Below are 21,168 nucleotides of genomic sequence, written 5' to 3'. Positions count from 1 at the left end.
TGTCCCCCAGGGATCTGTCCAGTTGTAAAAAATGACGTTTTCCTTCTGTCATTTCCATTGGCACACTGACACCGCCTAACTGATACTGTTGTTAGCGTGAGATTTCCAGCTATCAACCTGTTTTTCCCTGACATAAGGAAACCCCTTTGGCCCTCTCTCTCAGACATTTCCTTGGCTGCCTGTCTTGTTTTCACTTTTTTTGGTGCTTCAGATTCTTCTTGTACACACCAGACAACATTCATTCCTAATTGTGTGTGTGCATGTGTGTGTGCCAGTGAGAGAATGCATGTGTACTCATTTATTTTACACACACGCGCACACACACACAGTTATGTAACTTGAAAAAATATATAACTTACATGCATTCACCAGAACTGGCAAGTTTACTGAGTGGGTGTGTACAACAGAAGACATAGTGTAACAAGAGCTAGCAGTAATATGCAATTTTTACAAGTGGATTAATGGCATCTTAGCTGTCACTTATGCTGGGTTTTACATTACTGGTGATAACTGAATGTGGTTCTAACTTTGCCCATAGAATTGTTAGCAATGATTATAGATTAAGTCATCACGAGTAGATATGATGAGGTGGGGCCGTGTAATGACACAGACCTGGCATTATGATTGTTTGTAGCTTTTTTTTTCCTGGGTGGCATAACCACCTTGCCATCGCAAAGCCAAGTCTCTCCGCTTTCCTGATCTTTTTGCTAACCGCTTGTGGATGAAAGAAGTGAAGAATTAGCTAATATTAAGACCAAATTGGGATAATTAATTTGACAAACATTATTTGACCATCTGTAGAACTGAATTAATGAAGTATTACCACATAGTCATTCGTCTGGTGAAGAAAAAATATTTGTCCAGTTCTTTGCAGATACTATTTGGGCATTTAATTTTTCTGAATAGTTTATTGGACAAATATTACAGTCCTATCCCTCCTGATTTCATTGACATATTACATTTCTCATTTCCTGGTTAATTGTATTCTTGATTCCATACAATTTTATCAAGCTGAGAACACTAATGTCTTGGGAGCTTATTCAGCCATAATAGCCATGGGGAATTCAATGCGCGCATTGTACACTAGGATAATGAGAATTCACCCTAATAGTTATTTCTCCTCCTGCTACATGTAGCTCCATTATCTCCTGCACTGAAAATAACCTAACCCCCTTACTTATGTGAAATATGACAATACACTGCCTGAAACAAATGGCCCAAACCCAGGGGACTACAGAGGGAGGGTCTGAGGAAGTAGCTGCAGTGCTGTCTAGAAAGCCAGGAAATGAGTGAAGGAAAAGATGGGTTTGTGCTTAAAGCCTGGAAGAATTGAGGGAAAGTCGTCCCTGAAGGGCCTGAAGGCTTTCCCACCTACCCCCACCCTGAGGTTTGCATTTGTCCCAGACTACCCAACCCTTTTGCTGTAGGCTTGATTGTGATGGTCACAGTGCCCCCCACCCCAGACTCGGCCCCAGGAAGTAGTCCTGCGTCGACAAATGTCTGGGGTTTTTATTTGCTGCAACCAACTAGAAGGTTTGTACTGAAACAGTTAATGAAAGCCCCGCACCGTAGGCCCTGGTCAGCTTGGATTACTCGTGCTGCCAGCGTGGGAGGGTTTAATATCTGAACAGCCCTTTTGTGTCTATTTACCATAACCCTTGCATTAATGTAGTAGGGCTCTATCAAGTTAATTAATTAGAAGGGTCTGAGTGGCAAGGTACTGGGGGTGGGGTTTTGTTTTTTATCTCCTAAGCATCAGGGGCCAAAAGCAGAGAGAAACACAGTTGTTCTTGTTAAAAGACAGTTTTTAGGCATCTGTTGTATGGGAAGAAAACGGTGACACCACCCCTTCCTCAACTCGCCCTCTCTTGAGACGTGCGCGTGTAGCGCCATGATCCCGATCATATTATTAATGCCACAAAGACCTAATGTTTCACCCAGTTTGGGCTCAGATGAACAGACAAGGGCCCACGTCACCACTGCTGCAGAAGCCAAGACTGCCCTTTACAGCTGGGTTATTTATTAGTCAGAAACTCAGCCTTTAACAAAGCAAAGCACATTGATTTTTCCTTTAGCCTCGCAGCTCCAGGGCTTGGAAAGTGCCTGCTGTTGTCTCACTAAACGCATTAGACTCATCTGTGCTAAAATGTTAACATTTCTCTTCTCTTGTGAGCACATGTGGCAAATCCTAAATGGGATTTAGGGCCCAAAGGTCCAGCTTGGGAGATGCTTGCTTGTGTGCGAAAGTCTTAGTGAGCCGCACATAACGTGCCTGCCTAATCACGCAGGGGCCTGAAAAGTGCCAGGCGTCTTATTTTTTCAGACAAAAACTAACTTTTCATCAGTTGCCGGGAAAGCAGGAGACGCGAGTTCAACTTGCAGCTCAAGCTGCGGTGGGTCTCCTGAAGTGCCGTTGCTACTCCTACGTCGTTCTTGTTGGCCGGCATAGGTTTAGGCATCCCTCTGTTTGGTGTGTTGTGAATCCCAGCCCAGGCTCTCAAGCAGCTCCATTTAAAGGCTGGGACTTTAGACAGCAAGTGTACTTTGTAGGCTCAAGATCCATGAGGCCAAGAGTTAGTTAGGCATGCCAACTCTCAGGGTTGTTGTGTGGCAGTCCCGTTGCTGGCACCTAAACAGGATTTAAGCTTCTCTTGAAACTTGCAGTTTGCATGGACTTGTGTAGCCATTGCATCAGAGAGTGAATAAGAGATTGGCTTGCCTTGACTTGATAATGTAGTGCTTATGGCACACACGGAGGAGCTGAGACCTGTATTTGCTACCCAGCCTTAATCGATGGTTAAAGAGCCTGTGTTCCAGTCACTGGCCCCGGGACAAGCCTTGGTGAGAGCTTTGATTGCTGAGCTACAGACTTTTGGTCGTACTTGCACTCTCTCTCTCTGGCCCAATGAATCTTTACTTTGTCTAGAATAAGCAGAAGAGCTTCCATAAGAGGGGTTGATTGTGGTCACCCTCTCCCCCACCTATTGCTTGGTGACTGGTGCATTCAGCTGGGCAAGAAGCACTGTAGGCTCACATCCTCAAGCACAGAAGGGTGTGAGGTGCGCACACACACACACATGCACACGCAACAGTTGAACGGTTCCAAAGGTGCTGATTTATTGGGAACTGGTTCCCAATTGTGTGCCGGCTGTGACTCTGCCAGTTGGGCAGGGGGTGGCGGGGAGAGGGCAGGGGGCATGAGCATCTAGCCCAGCAGCATACCTTACAGTGGGTGATTTCACAGGCTCCTCCCAAGCTGGTCTTTATTTGGGATTTGCTGCTTCTGCTCACAAAAGAGACACATTAACGTTTTAGCACAGCCAAGTCTAGTGTGGTTAGTGAGACGAGCAAGTCCTGGAGCTGCAAGTCTTCCTCCCTCCCTTCCTCCCCCCTTCACACTAGACCAGAAATGCATCCAGACTGCATCAGCCACTGAGCTAAAATACTAGGCCTTTCCACTAAGCCAAAAGGGCTTCAAAACACTCATAGGGAGCCAGTCAGAAGCTGCAGGTTCCTGTGGGTTGGAGCACTATTGTAGTCAGGATGACTTGGAGAGTGCCACCAGGAAACTCAGTGTGCTCAGAGAATTGCACAGGACGCCTGAGCTCATGGCAAGCTGCAGCCCTGAGCGCGTAGCTCTTGTCGTAAAGCTCCCAGTTTCTTCATACCAAATGGAGCCCGTTTCTGAAGTGCACAGAGCTCCGTGCAGGAAACACAAACCTTGCTTTTTGGAGCCTTAAAAAAAAGCAATAGTTCTGCCTTTGCTGCAACCGCTCCTTAAAATTAGCATCAATACTATATATGTTATTGGCTGCTAGCAGTCTTGCGATGGAAGCAGATGCTGCAGTAAGACCTGCAACCCTCTGTAGAGCCATGCTGTGGTGACTGACTTTGCAGGGTTGTGCTGTCCCTTGTGCCTCCGGGAATGCCCTCTCAGGGCCAGAATCATGCTCCCTGGCTGATATCCAAGGCCAGGACCTACATTTGTGAGGGAAACAGCAGTGCCTTGCTTGGTTGAATTTTTTTAGGTACCTAAGTCCAAAATTTGGACCCTCAAAGCCTCTGTTTGGCCTTTGGGGCACCTGAAAGAGCCAGCTGCAATGCTCCCGATGCACCAAAATGCCTGTGCTGGGCATACACAGAACTGTCTGTGTCCCGATGGGCCTGAGTGTGACGCAGAGCGGCTCAGACCTAAGGCCTGGGGTTCAGGAGTAAAGTCTGTGTCTGTCTTCCTTGCTCTGTCAGGGTACAGCCCACAAAAATCATAGCCAGAAGCCCAGGATGCTCCTAGCATCTGGGATCTGGGAAATGCCCGACTCCCCTTTGCACTTCTTACCAGCCAGCCTAGACAGCTCCCTGCACAGCACACTGGCTTTTTGACTCCCATACTTAGGCATCCGCCTCTTGCAACTACAATGCACAGGGAGTTTGTGTGCCCAGCCTGGGGTTTCACAGCAAAGTGCCAAAGGGTAGGGCTGGTATCACTGAGACAGGCTACCACTCCTTTATGAGTTTACCTTAAGGGGCATTTGGTCATAGCTTTTGGGTGATTACTACAGGGGACCAAGCATTGCTACAAACCAGCACATTTCTGTTACAGTGGATACAATTTTGCAGCCTGGAGGCTGTCTTCACACCTGACAGCTCGAGGAGAGGTAGCTTCATTCTGAGCTGGCAAAATGGTTAACGCCCTAATACTGCATTTATTGCTTTATATGTAACTAACGGGGTTTGATATATAGCATCCGGGACCTAGCTTTTTTCCTGTAAATAATATCACCATTGAAAACCAATAGGAACACGTGTCTACAGCTGTGGACAAAATACTGCTGAATGCTGGAGAAGTTTATACGTTCCCCTGGTGCAACGACAGCAGCGACATATATGGGGTCTGCAGCTTTCCCTGGTACCGAGCAACACGGAAGAGGAAATGGGAAACCCTTTGTGTTTTTCTCCCTGCACTGCTGTTACAGCATGGATTTGTCAGGCAGAAACCCTGCTGCTGGCTTGTGGAAGATGGGAAGTTAAATTCAGATGTGGTGAAGGGGCCGCCACTTTGCAGGAGCCAGCAGGATGCATCGGTTTATGCTAGACCTGAACTTGACCTCTGCTCCCTTGGACGGTTCCTGAGAATTGCTGCCACGAGGAACATTTCATGGGTTTTGTTTAGAGCTGAACCGGTAACAACAGCAGCGGCTCTTTGTTACTGCGTCGTGGAAAACAAATGTCGTTCAGGACGGAAGGACTTGCTCTGCAGACCGGTTTCCAGGCATACTCTGTAATGTCTAATCCATCAAAACTAACAGCTTGATTGCCTTATGTACCCAAAACACTGCTTAGGAACTAGCTGCAGACTACGAATTAGTTGTCAAAATGACCGTATTCAAGGAACAAAAAAAAAAAAAAAAAGTATTAAAAAATGACCTTGAGAACATGTGGCCACTAAAAAAAGAGCAGCAACAAAGCAAACTTCACGTTTTATTGCTTATTTAAAGTTCAGAACGACTATTATTGTACACCATTAACTAGGGTTTGGCTTCACTGAAAATGTCATGATGGATTCAAAGAACAAGAAAGTGGATTTAAATGCTGTGCTTGGTGCGCATTTAAGCTCCAAGGGTAAGAGATGCAGAAACCTTGCCTGAACATCCCTCCTCCGTTTCCGGGGGCCCGTCTTGTTGGGTAAGCGAGTGCTGCTGCCTCATGAAGCCAGGGGAGATGCGAGGGGGTCTCGAAACTAAAAGTGGAGTTGAAGATCAGCCCTGAGATGGAGACCTTTAGCAGCTCGGTGATGAAGCTCACCAGGAATTTTAGCTCCTTAGTAAAAGCAGCCCCCTAACCTGTTGCCAAAATCGGTGGTGTGGGGAGAATATGGGATTTATTTCAACCAGGTTAGGAAAGAAACCGGCTCCCCTATATAACCAGCTCCCCGTAGATACTACTTATAACCGACTGCCCTATATAACCGGCTCCCCGTAGATACTAGCTCCCAGTCCATCACGCCCACTTCACTTAACTGGGCACAGGGCTGTGACTGCTCAGCCTGTATCACATCAAGCAGAAAGTATAACGCTGTCCTATCGCATTAGCGATGCAATTAGTGGCCGTATTAAATGCTGTATCAGCAGTTTCCTCTCAATCTTTTTATCTGGTTTAATCTTGAATCAACAGAAGCCTATAATTAGAATGATTCCACTCGTTTGTTATTTTTTTTAATGTAGAGCTTCATGTTACAGCTCAAAGATCATCCCTAATTATGGTGTGGATCTATGCCAGACTTCGGATGCATTGTATAGGCATATTCAGGCATGGTTTTATAAACAATAGCATCAGTGCTGGTAATTTAGGTCAATTAACTTTTAATCCCATTTACAAATGTCTCCCCTCCTTCCATCAAGTTAAAGATTGAATTGTTGAGTTATTTTAAGACGGATAACTGAATAGAAGGATTTCTAAGCTCTGTCAGGCAAAATTATTAGCACTTTGTTGAAAAAAGCATCTTGTATATGCACCAAGATGAGGCCTACCTTTGCTAGGAATATTCATGCCAGAGTTGAAATTAAACAGAAGAACTTCATATTCATTATTTTGATCATATTGCTATGCCTAAAAGCAGTACATGAGGGCATCTGAATGATTTGTCTCTGTATTGCAGGGGCCTGAATGTAAAAGACCCCGAGATACTGTATAAACCCATTTCATTCACCTGAAGCACCTCAGGGATGTGCCATTCTTTACCTGTGTTCAGTAACACAGCACCCCTTTAGGACGTTAAAATGTTGGGGAGTCTATCCTCGTACACTGAGACGGCCCATCCATCCACGGCGTGCGAGATGCGTCTTTAATGCAGCCTGAGATGAGAGGGTGGTGGGTTGCTAGTATTCTGCATCCACCCCAAAGCGGCTAACAGACTGCCATTGCTGGGATGGCATGAACAAAACAAAAGGTAGATTTCACATCACACAGGAGATTCATCGAAGTCCCTTGTGGGATGGGAGAAAATACACAAGAAATCATTCCAGTGAAGTGCCAGAGGCAAGAAACCCGCTCTGAATAGTGTTGTCACAATCTAGCAGTAGAAAATTGCAGTTAACATCTAACATTTTAGAATGGGAGTAAGTTAGAGGGCCATTACTTCATTGATTTGCCAAGACCCGATGTAGGACGCTGTGCAGGAAAGGGCCATACTAAGTGACACAAAGGGTGCGTCTACACGAGGTGCTTACCATTGGTGACGTGTAGGGGGTGCACGTGCACCCCCTGAGATTGGCTGGGCACCCTCTGGAAGTGCCAGCTGCGAAACCGGGAGTGCCGGCGGAAGTGCACTTTTGGTTTTGCCGCTGGTGGTTGTGAGCCTGGTGCTCGGCTGCTTGGGGGACCCCACCTCCATTGGTGATCTGGTGCCCCCCCCCAGACTCGGGAGGCACCAGTCGCCCATGGTGCTTACTGAAGAGTTGCCTAACAAGCTCTGGAGTAAAGCGTCACCGTCTACACTAGCAGTGCTATTAGGCTGGAAAAAACAAATTGACTCCGCTGTAGGACAGTACTGCGCAACACGAGCACTACGCTATAGCGGAGTTATTGGCTCTGCCACACTGCACGTATAGACAGTGACCGGGGCTGGCTGGGGCATGAGGGTGTAACAGTTTGGGGCTGCCTGCTAGCTAGTCCCGCACTGTAGCACTCTTGTGCCCCAGCCAACCCCTCTGCTGTGTGTTGAGCTGGACCGGGGAGAAAAGGGGAGCAGTTTTGGGCTGGCAGGTGCAACCCACCCCAGACTGGCCTGCTAGCTGGGGCTGTGCCACCATGGCTCAATGTACTGTTGTCCAGGATGCACAGGTTAACGCGCTGGAGTTTATTGCATCAAATTAATTTCATGTGTATATGCACCCAAAGCGTATTAATGCCAAAACTTTTAACTGAGACGTAAGTTATATTTGTACCATACATTTTCTATGCATCCTTGTTTCATGTTTCTAATGCAAGCCGTTTTCAGCCAGACGAGGGGGCAATCAAGTTTTGGGAGGAAGGTAAGTGCCCTGGGGGGGTATAAGGGAGTGATGCTTGTTAAATAAGGGATTATCTGAGAGTCTTGGCCTGACAACATAGGGAGGATTTCACACAGGTTAGCATTCAACCCTGCAATTGGAGGCTACCTGAGCAGGGTGTGGGGCCCGGGGCAAATCAGCCTGTGTGGGGCCGCACCCCCGGACGCGAGGAAGCCGACGGCAGATTCAGCGGCGGGGGTGGGGAGGGGGGCATGCTGAGCAGCTGGACGTGAACCCAAAACCCGGGGCCTGGGGTAGTCTCCCCGATTCACTGCCCCCCCACTCCCTTCTCCCCCCCGGGACAGCCCTGCCTCCAATATACATGAGCTCAAGGGTCTTTTTAAGCAGAAGTGACCAGTCAGCTTACAACTCACTTCTAGGTCGTCTTCTTGTATCGGACCTTGTGGCTTTGCTGTAGAGACATCTGGCTTGAAAAGATATGTCAGTATAACTAAACTAACTTAATGTGGCGGTAACTGCATATGATGCCATGGCCAGGCAATTAGCCCTCCCACGGGGCATTGCAGACATAGCTACACTGCTTCCAGGTAAGGCGGAAACCTGCCCAGAGCAATGCCAGGTGTTTGAAGATGCTGCTGGATGCAGTATATTTACCCAGGAGCCACGGCCATACTGCAACTTGTGCACGGTTCGTGTAGTAAGTTGGAATTCAAAGCACTTCTTTGCTGGAAGGCGACATGTTGTTGCGCTCCACTTAGCTTTCATCACAGTGCTAATCTGCTTTCCTTGTGCTCAAAAAGGAGCAAAATGGTGGGTAAGACTTCAAATACTCAAAGCAGTTTTATTTATGACTGGCTTAAAAATGCTTAACATATGTCAGGTTTAAATCTCAAATGGCAATGATCGCATGCCAGAAGGTGAGTTGTATGGCAGCTTTCCTTGGACCGGCTTCTTTTTTTTACTATCAAACAACAACAGTGAAACTGTTTTTCAGCAGGGTTAATCCAGAAAGCCAAACGCTGTTGAACTGGCTGTTCACTGGGCTGCTAGGTTGGGTCACAACCACTGGATCTTGCAAACTTTAAGCCTCCAGTGTGTGAACAGAGCCCTCAGGGTAGGTGCTAGTTTGGGGTCTCTAAGCAGCCTCTTGGGATGCATCTCTCTTGTCAGGGATTCCCGTGTGAGCGCTAGTACTCCCGCTCCAACTGCCTCATTTCCCAGGTCTATCGCTGATGCAGCTTAACCATTAAACACAGCCCTCGCCTCCAGCTCTAGTCAGGGGGATACCCTGCTGACTGTTTAACCCTTCGGGGCACTTGATGGTGAAAGCACAACACACCCACACAAACACGCGCACACAAGCATCGCAGCCAGATTTTGCATTGGATTCTACCGTGCCGCTCTTTTCCAGCAGCAGGAGAAGTGCAACAAGCTAGTTGAAAATCCTGAACCCCGAATGCATTTCCCTGTCTCGGTTTCTTCATTAACTCAGTAACATCCTTTGGGCTACTGTCAGGACCTGGGGCGGGGGGAGGTTAGGATCCTTTTCTGCATTCATGGCTTGACTTTGACCCAGGGAGGCCTTCAGGTCCAGCTTGATATCTCTGCGGCACAAAATAGTAGTCAAGGCCATCTAAAACATAGCCCCTCAACAGTGCCATTACAACTCTTTTAACCATTTGCTCCGGCTATTGTCAAAAAAGGATCGGAGCCGGCACAACGTGCAAATAGCTCATTTCAAAATGGAGGATCTGATCTATGACTGACAACTAGGCAGAGGCAGCCAATGCTGAGCATGCCACCTAAGATTAACGACCAGGGGACAGGCTGGGCCAAAAACAGTAAACAGACGGCACACAACACACCAACATTTCTGGCCACCTCCGTTTTAAAGATATGACTGCTGCAGACTTATCTCTCAGCTGCCGCTGCTCCCTTTTATTACCGCTGTGCAAACAGGCCATTCAAAGTAGGTTGGAGCTGTGCCGAAACTGAGCTGAAGATGCATGAAAAAATCACATCTACGACTTACAATGCAAACAGCTAATGTTTAGTTGAAGACATCTGCGTACACATCCATTTAGATGCAGTTGAATCTAAGTACACAGAATATATGTTTTCTAGTATTTTGATTTTCCTCCTGGCATTAAGCCTTTCAGCTTCCCACAGATTCATGATGAAAATTTTCTTCTCTCCATTATTAACAGCTTCATATTGTTAAGAAAAAAAATAAATAACGATAATTTTTATTAATGTATTAATAGTGTTTTTCCTCCACTTTAAATTGATGTTTCCCTTACTTTGATTTTCTTCAAGGACTGCAAGATCTGTTCATTTCTATGTCTCTAGGAGATTGTTGGTACTGGCTCCTCGCCAGGAAAATTAAAGTTAAGTCAGAAATTTGACAGTGAACCGAAAATGCATCTAATGCTTTCTAATTAAAATGTGAAGTTGATCTCTGCTATCAGAAATTCTTGTGCGCACTACCTCACCTACAACAGAAACTGGATTTAGACTCTGCATGCACCTACATGAGAAGCTTTACTGCGCAGTACAGCAAATACACATGCAGATAATTACTGTGCAGTAATTTGGACTAATCAAGTAAATTTGCTACCTGCAAATACAAGTAGCAAATTAACTCCTGCTTAGTTACAGTGCAGTATCACACATGTAGATGCTGACCAGGAGCAAGTTTGCTCCCGGTCAGTCCCACCACCAGGCTCCCTACAGCTTAGCCCCAGGGTCCTAAAGCTGAGAGCTTTTCCAGACCCAGGGCTGGGGCAGCTCTTTATCTGCCCCAGCCCCAGGCCCTTAAAAGCCTGTGGGGATGCTGGGTCACCTGCAGCCAGCCTCTGGCCACTGCGTGTCCCTACAGAGGTCCCAGGCCAGCCAAAGCATCCTGCCCACAGCCCAGTGCTGCTTCCTGGCACTGTACTGCTGCGTGGCTGCCTGTCCTGTGCTGCGCTGGGTGCTGCTGGCAGCTACCAAGCACAGCAGCACCCTGGACTACCTGCAGCCAGTCTCTGGCCACTGGGTTCTGCTCCAGCCCATGAGCCTGGGCTGAGGTGCAGCGGTGCCTCCACCAGCCAGGTGTCCCTGCCCCAGCCCTCCCCCACCTGGGCCCAGCCCTGCTGCTCACCCCGGCTGCAGGTAGCCCTGGAGCAAAAGCTGCCTTCAGCTAGGCCACCACCACATGGGGGCCCTGATGGGAGGGGAGGGGCTGCTGTGTTTGTGGAAAGGAATAAAGTACTTTTCTGAGACCCGTCTGCAGTGAGCGTGGTGCTAGGGGTGCGTGGTGGGGATCCATGGGTGGCTGGCTAGTGGGGAGCACAGGAAGAGATGATCAGCCAGCATCTCTCGCACCCTGTACCCTGGCCCTGCTGATGGGTGAGTGGCTCAGCTGGGGCCTCAGTGGAGCGGGGAGGCCTACTGCTGTCGCCATAGCTGGTGCTCCTGGTGCCAAGTGTCCTCTGCCCAAGCCTTGTGTAAGAGCTGGTCCTGGGCCTCACACCTGTCATGCAGCATACAAGCTGAGGCAATGACCTGGGGGATGTCAGCCTCGGTGACCTTGAGGCAGGCAGTGAGGGTGCACCAGCATCCCTTCAGGTGGCCAAAGGCACACTCCGCCAGCATGTGGGTCCAGCCAAGGCACCAGTTGAAGTGTGCCTGGTTGGGGTCTAGCTGGCTGGTGTAGGGCCACACAAGCCAGGGGAGCAGCGGGTAGGTGGGATTCCTGATGAGGAGGGGGCTGCACCATCACTGCACCCAGCTGAAGGTCTGGCACCCCCGGAACAAAGCGACGGCTCTCTACCAGGGCTGGCAGGGTGGAGTTGCAGAAGACGCAAGTGTCATGGGTGAAGGCACCGCGGTGGCCTACAATGGCCTGGAGCATCATAGAATCATGGAAGTCGGGTCGGAAGGGACCTTGTAGATCTTCAAGTCCGACCCCCTGCCTGGGCAGGAGGAAAACTGGGCTCAAGTGACCCCAGCCAGGTAGGCATCGAGCTGCTTCTTAATGACCCCCGGGGCAGGAGCCAGCACCACTTCCCTTGCAAGTTGGTTCCAGATCCTAGCCACCCTAACTGTGAAGTAGTTCTTACGGATGTCCAAGCTAAACCTACTCTCCAACAACTTGTGGCCATTATTCCTTGTTATCCCGAGGTGCGCTGGGGAAACAAGGTCTCCCCCAAACCCTTCTGGTCCCCCCTAGTGAGTTTATAGATGGTCACAAGGTCCCCCCTCAGCCTTCTCTTGTGAAGGCTGAACAGGTTCAGGTCCCGTAGTCTCTCACTGTAGGGTCTGCCCTGCTGTCCCCAGATCAGCCTCCGCTGCCCACTTCCCCCCAGGTCGAATATGACCCGTCCACCACCACCCTCTGAGTACTACCCTTCAGCCAATTAGCAATTCATCTGACTGTGTAGGCATCAATGCCACAGTCGCCTAGTTTTTTAACGAGGATGGGGTGGGAGACAGTGTCAAAGGCCTTGCTGAAGTCCAGAAAGACTACATCCATGGCGACACCTGCATCCAATGCTTTTGTGACCTGATCGTAAAAGGCAATCAGGTTGGTTTGACATGACCTGCCCCTAATGAAACCGTGCTGGTTGCCCTTGCGCATCATCCCCGATGCCGGCCCATCACAGATGTGCTCCTTGATAATCTTCTCAAAGAGTTTCCCCAGGATTGAGGTAAGACTGACGGGCCTATAGTTGCCCAGGTCCTCCCTCCTCCCTTTCTTAAAGATGGGGACCACATTGGCTAGCTTCCAATCATCTGGCACCTGGCCCAAGCACCACGAGCACTCGTAAAGCCGTGCCAAGGGCCCAGCAATAACCCCTGCTAGCTCCCTCAACACCCTGGGGTGGAGAGCATCTGGACCTACTGACTTGAACACGTCCAGCCCCTCCAGAAGCTCTCTAACCCGGTCCTCCTCAACCTTAGGTCTTGAGGCGTTCCCCTCGAGTCCATCTTGAAACATGGTGGGGGAGTCCCGGTCCCTGCACAACAGGTGAAGAATTTGTTAAAGAGGTCTGCCTTCTCTGGTGCAACCACCAGATTGCATGGCAGAGTGGAATCCACACCAGCTGTAGTAGGGCAGTCACTGCAGGGTGGGCAGGTGACAGGGATGTGGGTCCTGTCCAGGGTCCCAATGCATTGGTGGAAGTGCAGGGTGCAGAACCCCACCACCTCCAGGGGGTCATACAGCCAGAGCATGATGTGCCAGAATGTCCTGGAAAGCGCTGCAGACCTTCAGGACAGCCTCCCCAGTGGTAGCCTTTCCCATGCTGAAGAGGTGGCCAACATAGCGGAAGCTGGCAGGTACAGCCAGCTCGAGCAGGGTGGTGGCCAGCTAAGTGTCTCTGGGAAGGGGCAGCCACATGGCAGTGACCTGCCACCCCAGGTGTGGGTGGAACTGGTCAAGGAGCTCCAGGAAGGTGGCCTAGGCCATCTGGAACACCTCCAGCAACTGCTTGGTGTCGCAGGTGATCTGGATGACGTGCAGCCACAAGTCCTGCCTAGCTGAGCGGGCTCGCAGGCAGCAGGGCTGGAGGCCCAGCACATAGCCAGCAGCGGTGGCAGCATCCAGGAGCATGTCATCAGCATCCCTGCTGGGGTCTGGGCAGCAGCACAAGGGCAGGAGGCCTGGGATAACAGTGAACCAGGCCAGGCAGCTGCACTGGGTTGGAGGGGGGGAGGATGTTAGGGCTGAGACTGACGTGGGCCAGGTGGTGAGCCAGCATCATGGGCCGCGTGGTGAGGAGCCTGGGGTGCTGGATGTCACTCCCGGGGCCTGGGGGTGGAGCAGCCACATGCTGCTCCCGTGCTCTGCGCGCTACTCCGGGCCAAGGAGGTAGGTGACCAGGGAACAGCATGCAGGGCTGCCTTTTAAAGATGGCCACTGGCTGCAGACACGTGCACCCAGCTCCTCCAGCTCCCTCTGGGTGCTATAGGCCCAGAGGGGATGGGAGCAGATTGCTGCTAGCAAATTTGCTCCTGCATCCTGCACATGTAGATGTCTGCCAAGGGTAGGTTTATGAGTAATTTACTCACAAAAAGTGATCTTCACCATAAAAAGGTTGGAGACCACTGCTCTAGAGTAAAAGGCACCCTAGGATCTACGTCCCCACCTCCCCTCCCAGATAAGCTGCCTGGGCTCTGACCCCACTCACCCAGCCCAGCCCGGGTGACAGGGGGCATGGCTCAGCCCAGCCATGTGTGTCCTGCTGCTCCTGATCATGGAGCCTGACAGACTGAGATCGACTGTCACTCTACAATCAAGATGGACTGGTTGGTGACCACTGCTGTAGAGTAAACCCACCACTTCCCACAACACATATAGACACACCTAGTAAAATGTTAACTTTCACATTCATGATGAATAGCAAAGAATAGAGGCACTGACTCAACTGTCTCCCATTATCCTGGTCAGGGACACGACAAACTTTAGAAAAACAGGAACCATTTAATGAAAAAAGCAGAATTTTATTATGTGATTTCTGTCCATTATTCGGCATTGCTGTAAATGGCTCACATTTACTGCAACTTCTGTACAGATGTGTGGCTTTGTATCACCAGCACAGCAAATTTAAATGAAAAAATAAATGTTCAACAGTTCCACACAAGATTTTACAGTCCAACATTTCACTGAGTAGGTGAAAACTACAGAATTGTTACTACAGAATTATTCGGCATGAATAAAAAACTACAACTTTTATTTTTTAAACAGGAGTCACTGGTTTTAATTTTACACTGTTTAAAATTACTGTGATAAAAAATAATGAAAAAAGCTTTTTTTTAATAATGCCATACACCAGTATGATATAGGATTTGTCCCCATTATATATCTTTTGTTTAATATACAAAATAGAATAATGACACACTTGAATCTATGCTGTTAGCAAGTTAGTTTGGAGGTGGGGGATATTTTCATACACACAGCCTTTCATCAGAAAATAGAAGCCTCTCTGCATTTTTTTTTAAGAATTTTTTTTTAAGGAGGCTTTATTCCTTCCTGAAAATTTGGTTCCTATGTTGGCTTGCCAATGCCTGGCTGCAGACTGGACAAATGATGAAGCTCAAGTAATATATTATACATACGATCCTCTTACAATTTCTCTCCTAGGGCCTGGTCCTGCAGTCCTCACGCACACACGATTTCACTGAAGCGTGATGAAGGGAAGCAGGATTTTGTGGACTTGTCCAGGCATCTCCTTCTCACCTGTTCTCAAAACCTTTGAGAGACTAAAGAGGCTACTTCCAGGTTGGCACTTACTCTCAGACGTGCTCCCTCTCTTACCAGTTGCAAAACTCTTAATAGATTCCAAGTGGATTTGTGTTGTACTTTGGGTGACAACCATATTGTATAAGGTGATGGTACCTCCCCTCTGCATCTTCATGCCCTGGCTTATCTTATGTAAGGCCATTCCTATCGGTTTTCATGTGCAATAACAAAATATAGTATGTCTCCAGGACCATTCATGTGCATCTCTAGAAACATCCACGTGTCTCCCGCACTATGTGATAAGGCACTGAAGAGACAGAAGTCAGGATTCTTCCTGCTGTATCCAAAGTGCAGATTTTTCCCAGCGCTGAAAGGACTAATTCTACATTAAACATGTACTGCCCGCTGCTTGCTACGCTTCTACATTTAAAATGGAGCAAGTTGAAAACTTTATAACAGCACAAACAGAATGAATCTCTCTCCCAACATCCCAGTTTTCTTCTTTCCTTAGACCCATAACCAAAGAATGAACATACAGGCATAGCAACCAAAAGAGTGAAAGCCTCTTTCCTGCCAAGTTCTTAATTCTCCCAAGGTCAGACTATTTTGTTCATGTACATTTCGGTTGGCAAACAACAGCACATACCTTTGTCCACACACACATACACACAGATTTCTTGAGAGATCAAATTGAGGTATCTGGGATAAAAATGAAAGATTAATGCACGGAGCTTCTCAGTTTAAGTTTTAAAACATTCTCTGAAATAAGAACATTTTTAGAGCTCTTTTTCTTTTTTTTAAAGAGCTGGTTTAAAACCAAACACTAGGATTTTCCTAACCGTATTCCAAACAGGTAGCATAAATATTTTCATCCAATTCGGTTGAAAACTGCAGTTAAAATACTTGAAGTCTAGCTTAACTGTTACAAAATGTACATACTCTTTATAGATCATTGAAAGAGAACAGAATTACTTTTTTTTATTAAATGTGATATTTTCCTCCAAAAGTACTGAATACAATATCTTTTTTAATAGGTATAATATTCAAAAAGAGATTTAAGAAAGGATGAAAATTTAGTTTCCTATTTCACTTGGAAACAAACTTTTGTTGCACTATAGAAATGTATTAGTGTATTGTGAACAACCTATGCTCTATATTTACATATTGCTGGTACCTGTATGCGTATTATTGCCAATTTTAAGCTGTTTTTGCTATGATGTGTGAGGCTGTATATGAAATTAACCCCATATGTTCGGTGGTGCATGCATGCGGGCATAAACACCCCTTTTTACTTTACATTTTTTGCAGCGGAGGTCAAGTAAATCCACAAAGTTTGCAAATTTACTACTGGAATGTGAAGGGTAACCAAAAATAGCAGGTGGAAGTGTAACACCCATGTTCCAGCCTGCGCTTTTATACGGTGATTTGATGAATAGAAAATCCAGCCCTAGGAAAACCCACTAAGTATCAGCTTCTTCCTTTTAAACCGAGTACCTCTTTGGATACCTAACATCACTACTGCCAGGACTAATACTTCCAGACAAACCACAACTTGTATGGGTTACCATTCAGCATATTTGTGACCCCTACAAAAAATATAATTACATGTGTCATGATAAAGCGATCTGTCATCTAAAAATCATTCTTATTATACACTATACAAGCTATTTTACAATCATTTCATAAATTGCTTTTAAAGCTGCAGTAGCCCTTCCCTTCTCAGATTAGTGAATGTATATACCAATTATACATATTTGAAACTATAACTAAATATAAAAATATATTAGACGTTTCATAGTTTATCATTTAGAGGATTTATTTCATTTCTATTACACAAATAATCTGGCCACTTTGAATAAAAATCAAATTTTAGAGTGGCTTAGGAAATATTTTATTTTTCTGTTTACAGAAAGTTGTAAGGTGCGCGTAGAAAAGGCTACTACAGCTTCTAAATTGTTTAAAATATAATTATCAATGGCAACAAGGAGAAATTCACAAGACCTATAGTAATTTTATGGCACACTAGTATTCGATATGAAGGGATGTAGCCTTACAAAGACACGTTTGACATACAACTCTAAACCACAAAATCAGTAGCAGAACCTTCCTGCTCTCCAGGAAAGAAGATGAACCGATCAGTGACAGATGAACATGTGACAATAGGTGTCTAACTGCACAAGTATGGGGTCTGCATATCCAGAGAGTTACAATTTGTTAGTGCGGTTGGTCTGTTTTACTGCCTGCATGAAGATAAACATCTAATTGAAGAAAACACTTCTAGAACCAATACAACAAAAAAAAATATAGGGCATAATTGCAAATCTCTCTCTCAAGTCAATAATTTTTTTCTATATAGTTTTGTATAATGAGAAATTTAAGTGTATAGAAAATGTGAGTTTCTCCACACAGAAGTAAACTTGTTTTTTAAGCTATGCATATTTTCCTGAAAGTTTCCTGATGGGCAGTCAGGACTGATCTTGGCGTCAATGCAGCCCAGACTCTTATAGTTATGGCTGTTGCGTTATATGCAAAAATCAGGTTTGCTTTTGTATAAAATAACCTGCTCATTTACATCCAGTTAGGCCTCAGCTACTTTTCTATGAATCTGCATATCCAACACATTGTCGCATATACCAAAAGTATGTTTCATTCATATCTATCTAGGTTACATTTGACAGTTCTTATCCCCCCCATCCTCCCACCCTAAAAAAATGCCAAATTTTTACGGTCATCTCGACAGTTGAAAGCAATCAGGTTAGAAAAGCCAGCCCATTTTTGTGTGAATATACTCAAGGATTAATGTCTAGAGGTCATTTAGGAAAGCTAAGAGCTGCCCCACCTTAAAAAAACAGCTGTACATTAGGCATCTTGAAGTATTACAAAAAAATTATGTAAGAAAAAATGAGCAAGCCTAGTTCACGGTATATAAAGTTAAAGGAAATTGCTAAAACCAGACAGTAATAGCTATAAAAGGCACAACTTCCCTTTTCTGATATACACTTGTAAACTTTCTTCAGGTTACATGCATAAACCAAAACGCTACCTTAATTTAAAAAAAAAAAAAGGAAAAGAAGAGAGGGGGAGGGAAGGGGAAATACAGGGAAAAGAAACCCCAAAACACTTTACTGAAAAAAAAAAATCTAGAAAATGTTATCCCACCAACTGCAGAAAGTCCTAGCAAAATGTTCAAAATACGGGCTCTGAACTTGGCACCGGCGGCTTGGATGCATCCACGAATGTTGCACTGGAGGAGAAACACAATGCCTGACAATAGCAGTTCATTTCCTTTCCCCTCCCTCCCCCAACTCTCCTAAGCATTCAATGTGAGAAATCTGCTGCTTCTATAGCCTAAATCTTGGCCCTCTGTAAACCACATGTAGTGCATAATTACAAAAGAAACACCGTTGCAAGGACAAAATTAACAAATCTGATAGTTTGTACAAAAAAAAGCTATAATTTGACTTTTTCTTAAGGCAACCCTTTTTTTGTTAAGGCAGTCACTTTTGATGAAATAAGAGCTTCTTGATATTTCCATTTGAATATTTTGGTATCTGATTGCTGATGATTTCGGCCAACATCTCGGGGAATTCAATACTCATGGATTTATCCAAAAACGTTTGGAAGCAAAAGTTCAGAAGATTTTCAACCACCTACAAGTGATAAAAGAGAAGTTAGTCTCACACTAAAGCACAGTGAAGCAACATTGACTCAGTGTAGTATTTCTTCAGTCTAAGCTGCTGTCAAGAAAAGATGGCTACTGGTGCCAGAACTAACCTGCTTGAAGCCTGCTTGGGTCTCTCCCCCATAAACTCAATTTAGCCACAGCACCACTGAGCACCCCACTGAAGGGTAAATTGCTCCATGCTACTGTGACTAGACTGTTACAGGGTTTATAAAACTGTAACAGGTTTCTTTTGCCTTACGCTATGAAAAATACTGACATCAAAATGACTTGAATGTAGGTATTATGTGAAGTTTTTAAGATAATTAAAAGTATGTTTTCCATAAATCTGACATTTGCTTTCTACCCACAAGGTCACTTCACACCTCCCACTACTAGTACGTAGACTCTTAAAACTAAAAATCTAATTGTTGCATGATTCCATTTTAAAGGGGAACAAACAGCTTTTGATCTACTGAACTTCAAAACAGAAGGTTAAAAGTAATTTCTACCACCCTGAAAGTTCGAAGACAAAAACGTGTCTTCTCGATGGATGGGTTCCTTGAAAAGTTTCTTTTTATAACTGCTTCAGCAAATGCAAACTTTTTACTTCAGCAGCTCCAATCAGGTTTCAACAGCAGAGTGTCTCTGCACAAGCTTTTCTATGAGGAACATGTAAAAGTGAACATTTTTAAACTTACTTCATGCATGGAATCCAAAAGCTTAGTCAGTTGATAAAACCGCTGCCAGTTCTGGCTCGAGTTCCCTTCTCTCTTCACTATGGCTTTCCCCAGCTCTTTAATGTATGTCATACGAATTTCTTCAAACAAAGCTTGACTTTTCAGGCCCTCCTTAGGAACTGAAACATTGAAATGTACCTGTAAGATTCCCATTTAGCAATCCTGGGCTGATGCTTGTGTTATGTGTTGTTACAGAAAAGCCCCCTTTGCATTAGTTACACAAAAAACCTTGAAGGGGAACAGAGCTTGGCAGTCTAAAATCCCATATTTAGATATTAAAATTTGGGTCACTGTGACAAGTATGATGCGCAGACTCCACAGATTGGCAGCCCCACCAGTTATTAAGGTTGTCTGACATTTTTCATTTCTATAAAACTATTTGTGATGAAGGCCTGCTGCCATCTGAATTTTTAAAAGCTCTAGCACTCCCATGCCTTGAAGCACAGATGGCTGGGGGTGGCCTTTTTATCAGGAGTGGGTATTTCACCAGTTCTGTAAAAATCTGCCCAGACTTTGTTGAGTTATAAGCCTTTGAAGAAAAATTTACAATTCACGTGTGCAATGGAGGCCTGATAGATTTGCAGCTTAGGTCCCCAAAGGCTTCTTTTGAAGTGGGCAAGTTTCAGCTAAGCAGAACTTTCCTGCATTTCTGAACTGAAAGCAAATAACAAATGTAACTCTTTTATTGCTCCCGATATCCACTCTCCCTCTCCTTCCATGGCTCGGACCAGATGAAGAAGCTGCCTGAATTAAATGTGGAGGAGGAGGATCTGGATCTGGGCCTGGACAGGAGGTGGGAGAAGACAGGGATAAAGTCTCAGATGGAAGGTCAGACTGAGACTGGAAGCTGAAGTAGGGGAGAGAGACTATGACTAGCTGGACAAGGACACCCAGACTGGGACCTGTGGAGAGGCAGAGGAGACTTGCAATAGTTGGGTAAGAAGGCTGACACAAGAACCTGAGCTTCTGGAGTAGGAGACTGAGACCAGATGAGGAAGCAGGGAATGGGAACTACATGGACCAGGAACCAGAGGAGCCAGGGAAAGGTGGGCATGGTAGAGGAGAAAGATCTGATATGGAGGTAGGGGAGGGGAGGAGAAACTAGAACGGACTGAGATTGGACAAGCACCCTGAGAAGGGGTACGAGAAAGACCAATTTAATGTAGACTTGGGCAAGGAAACGAGCTGACTGAGAGGAGAGACTGGGACTGGCTAAACAAGGGGACTGAGCACAAAAGTCGGCAGCATGCAGACTCAGTCTGATTAGATTACAGAAATGGGAACAGGACAAGGAGCTGCAGGCGGGGAAGTGACAGGACTCAGAGACAGAATGGAGGAAAAGGCATCAAATCTTAGACACTAAAGCTAAGTACTGACATTCAGGGGTGTTAGGGGAAGGTTAAATTGATTCAAAATGGCTGCTCAATATCGGGTAAATCAGGGTGGAGAGGGAAAGCCAGGTGGCTGAGAGTCCAGCAGACTGGAGGAGATTGGGGGTCCACTGGGGGGGTGGGGGGAAGGTGCAACCCATGA

At 46.2% G+C, this 21,168-nt stretch overlaps 1 protein-coding gene across 2 annotated transcripts in view; it reads right to left on the bottom strand.

The window, feature by feature from the left end:
• Nucleotides 1-14,474: 14,474 nt before the first annotated feature.
• NR3C1 (nuclear receptor subfamily 3 group C member 1) overlaps nucleotides 14,475-21,168 on the bottom strand; it is a 136,718-nt gene continuing 130,024 nt past the window's right edge. For both annotated transcript variants that reach the window (XM_025204031.1, XM_025204029.1), the window contains exons 8-9: nucleotides 19,597-19,754; nucleotides 14,475-18,884 (exon numbers count right to left, since the gene is read on the bottom strand). In XM_025204031.1, the coding sequence (XP_025059816.1) occupies nucleotides 18,732-18,884; nucleotides 19,597-19,754 (311 nt within the window). In that variant the 3' untranslated portion in view covers nucleotides 14,475-18,731. The remainder of the gene's footprint in view (nucleotides 18,885-19,596; nucleotides 19,755-21,168) is intronic.

This window comes from Alligator sinensis, unplaced genomic scaffold (genome assembly GCF_000455745.1).
Source record: "Alligator sinensis unplaced genomic scaffold, ASM45574v1 scaffold135_2, whole genome shotgun sequence".
Taxonomy (NCBI): domain Eukaryota; kingdom Metazoa; phylum Chordata; order Crocodylia; family Alligatoridae; genus Alligator; species Alligator sinensis.
This window is presented reverse-complemented; position numbering and strand designations above follow the sequence as displayed.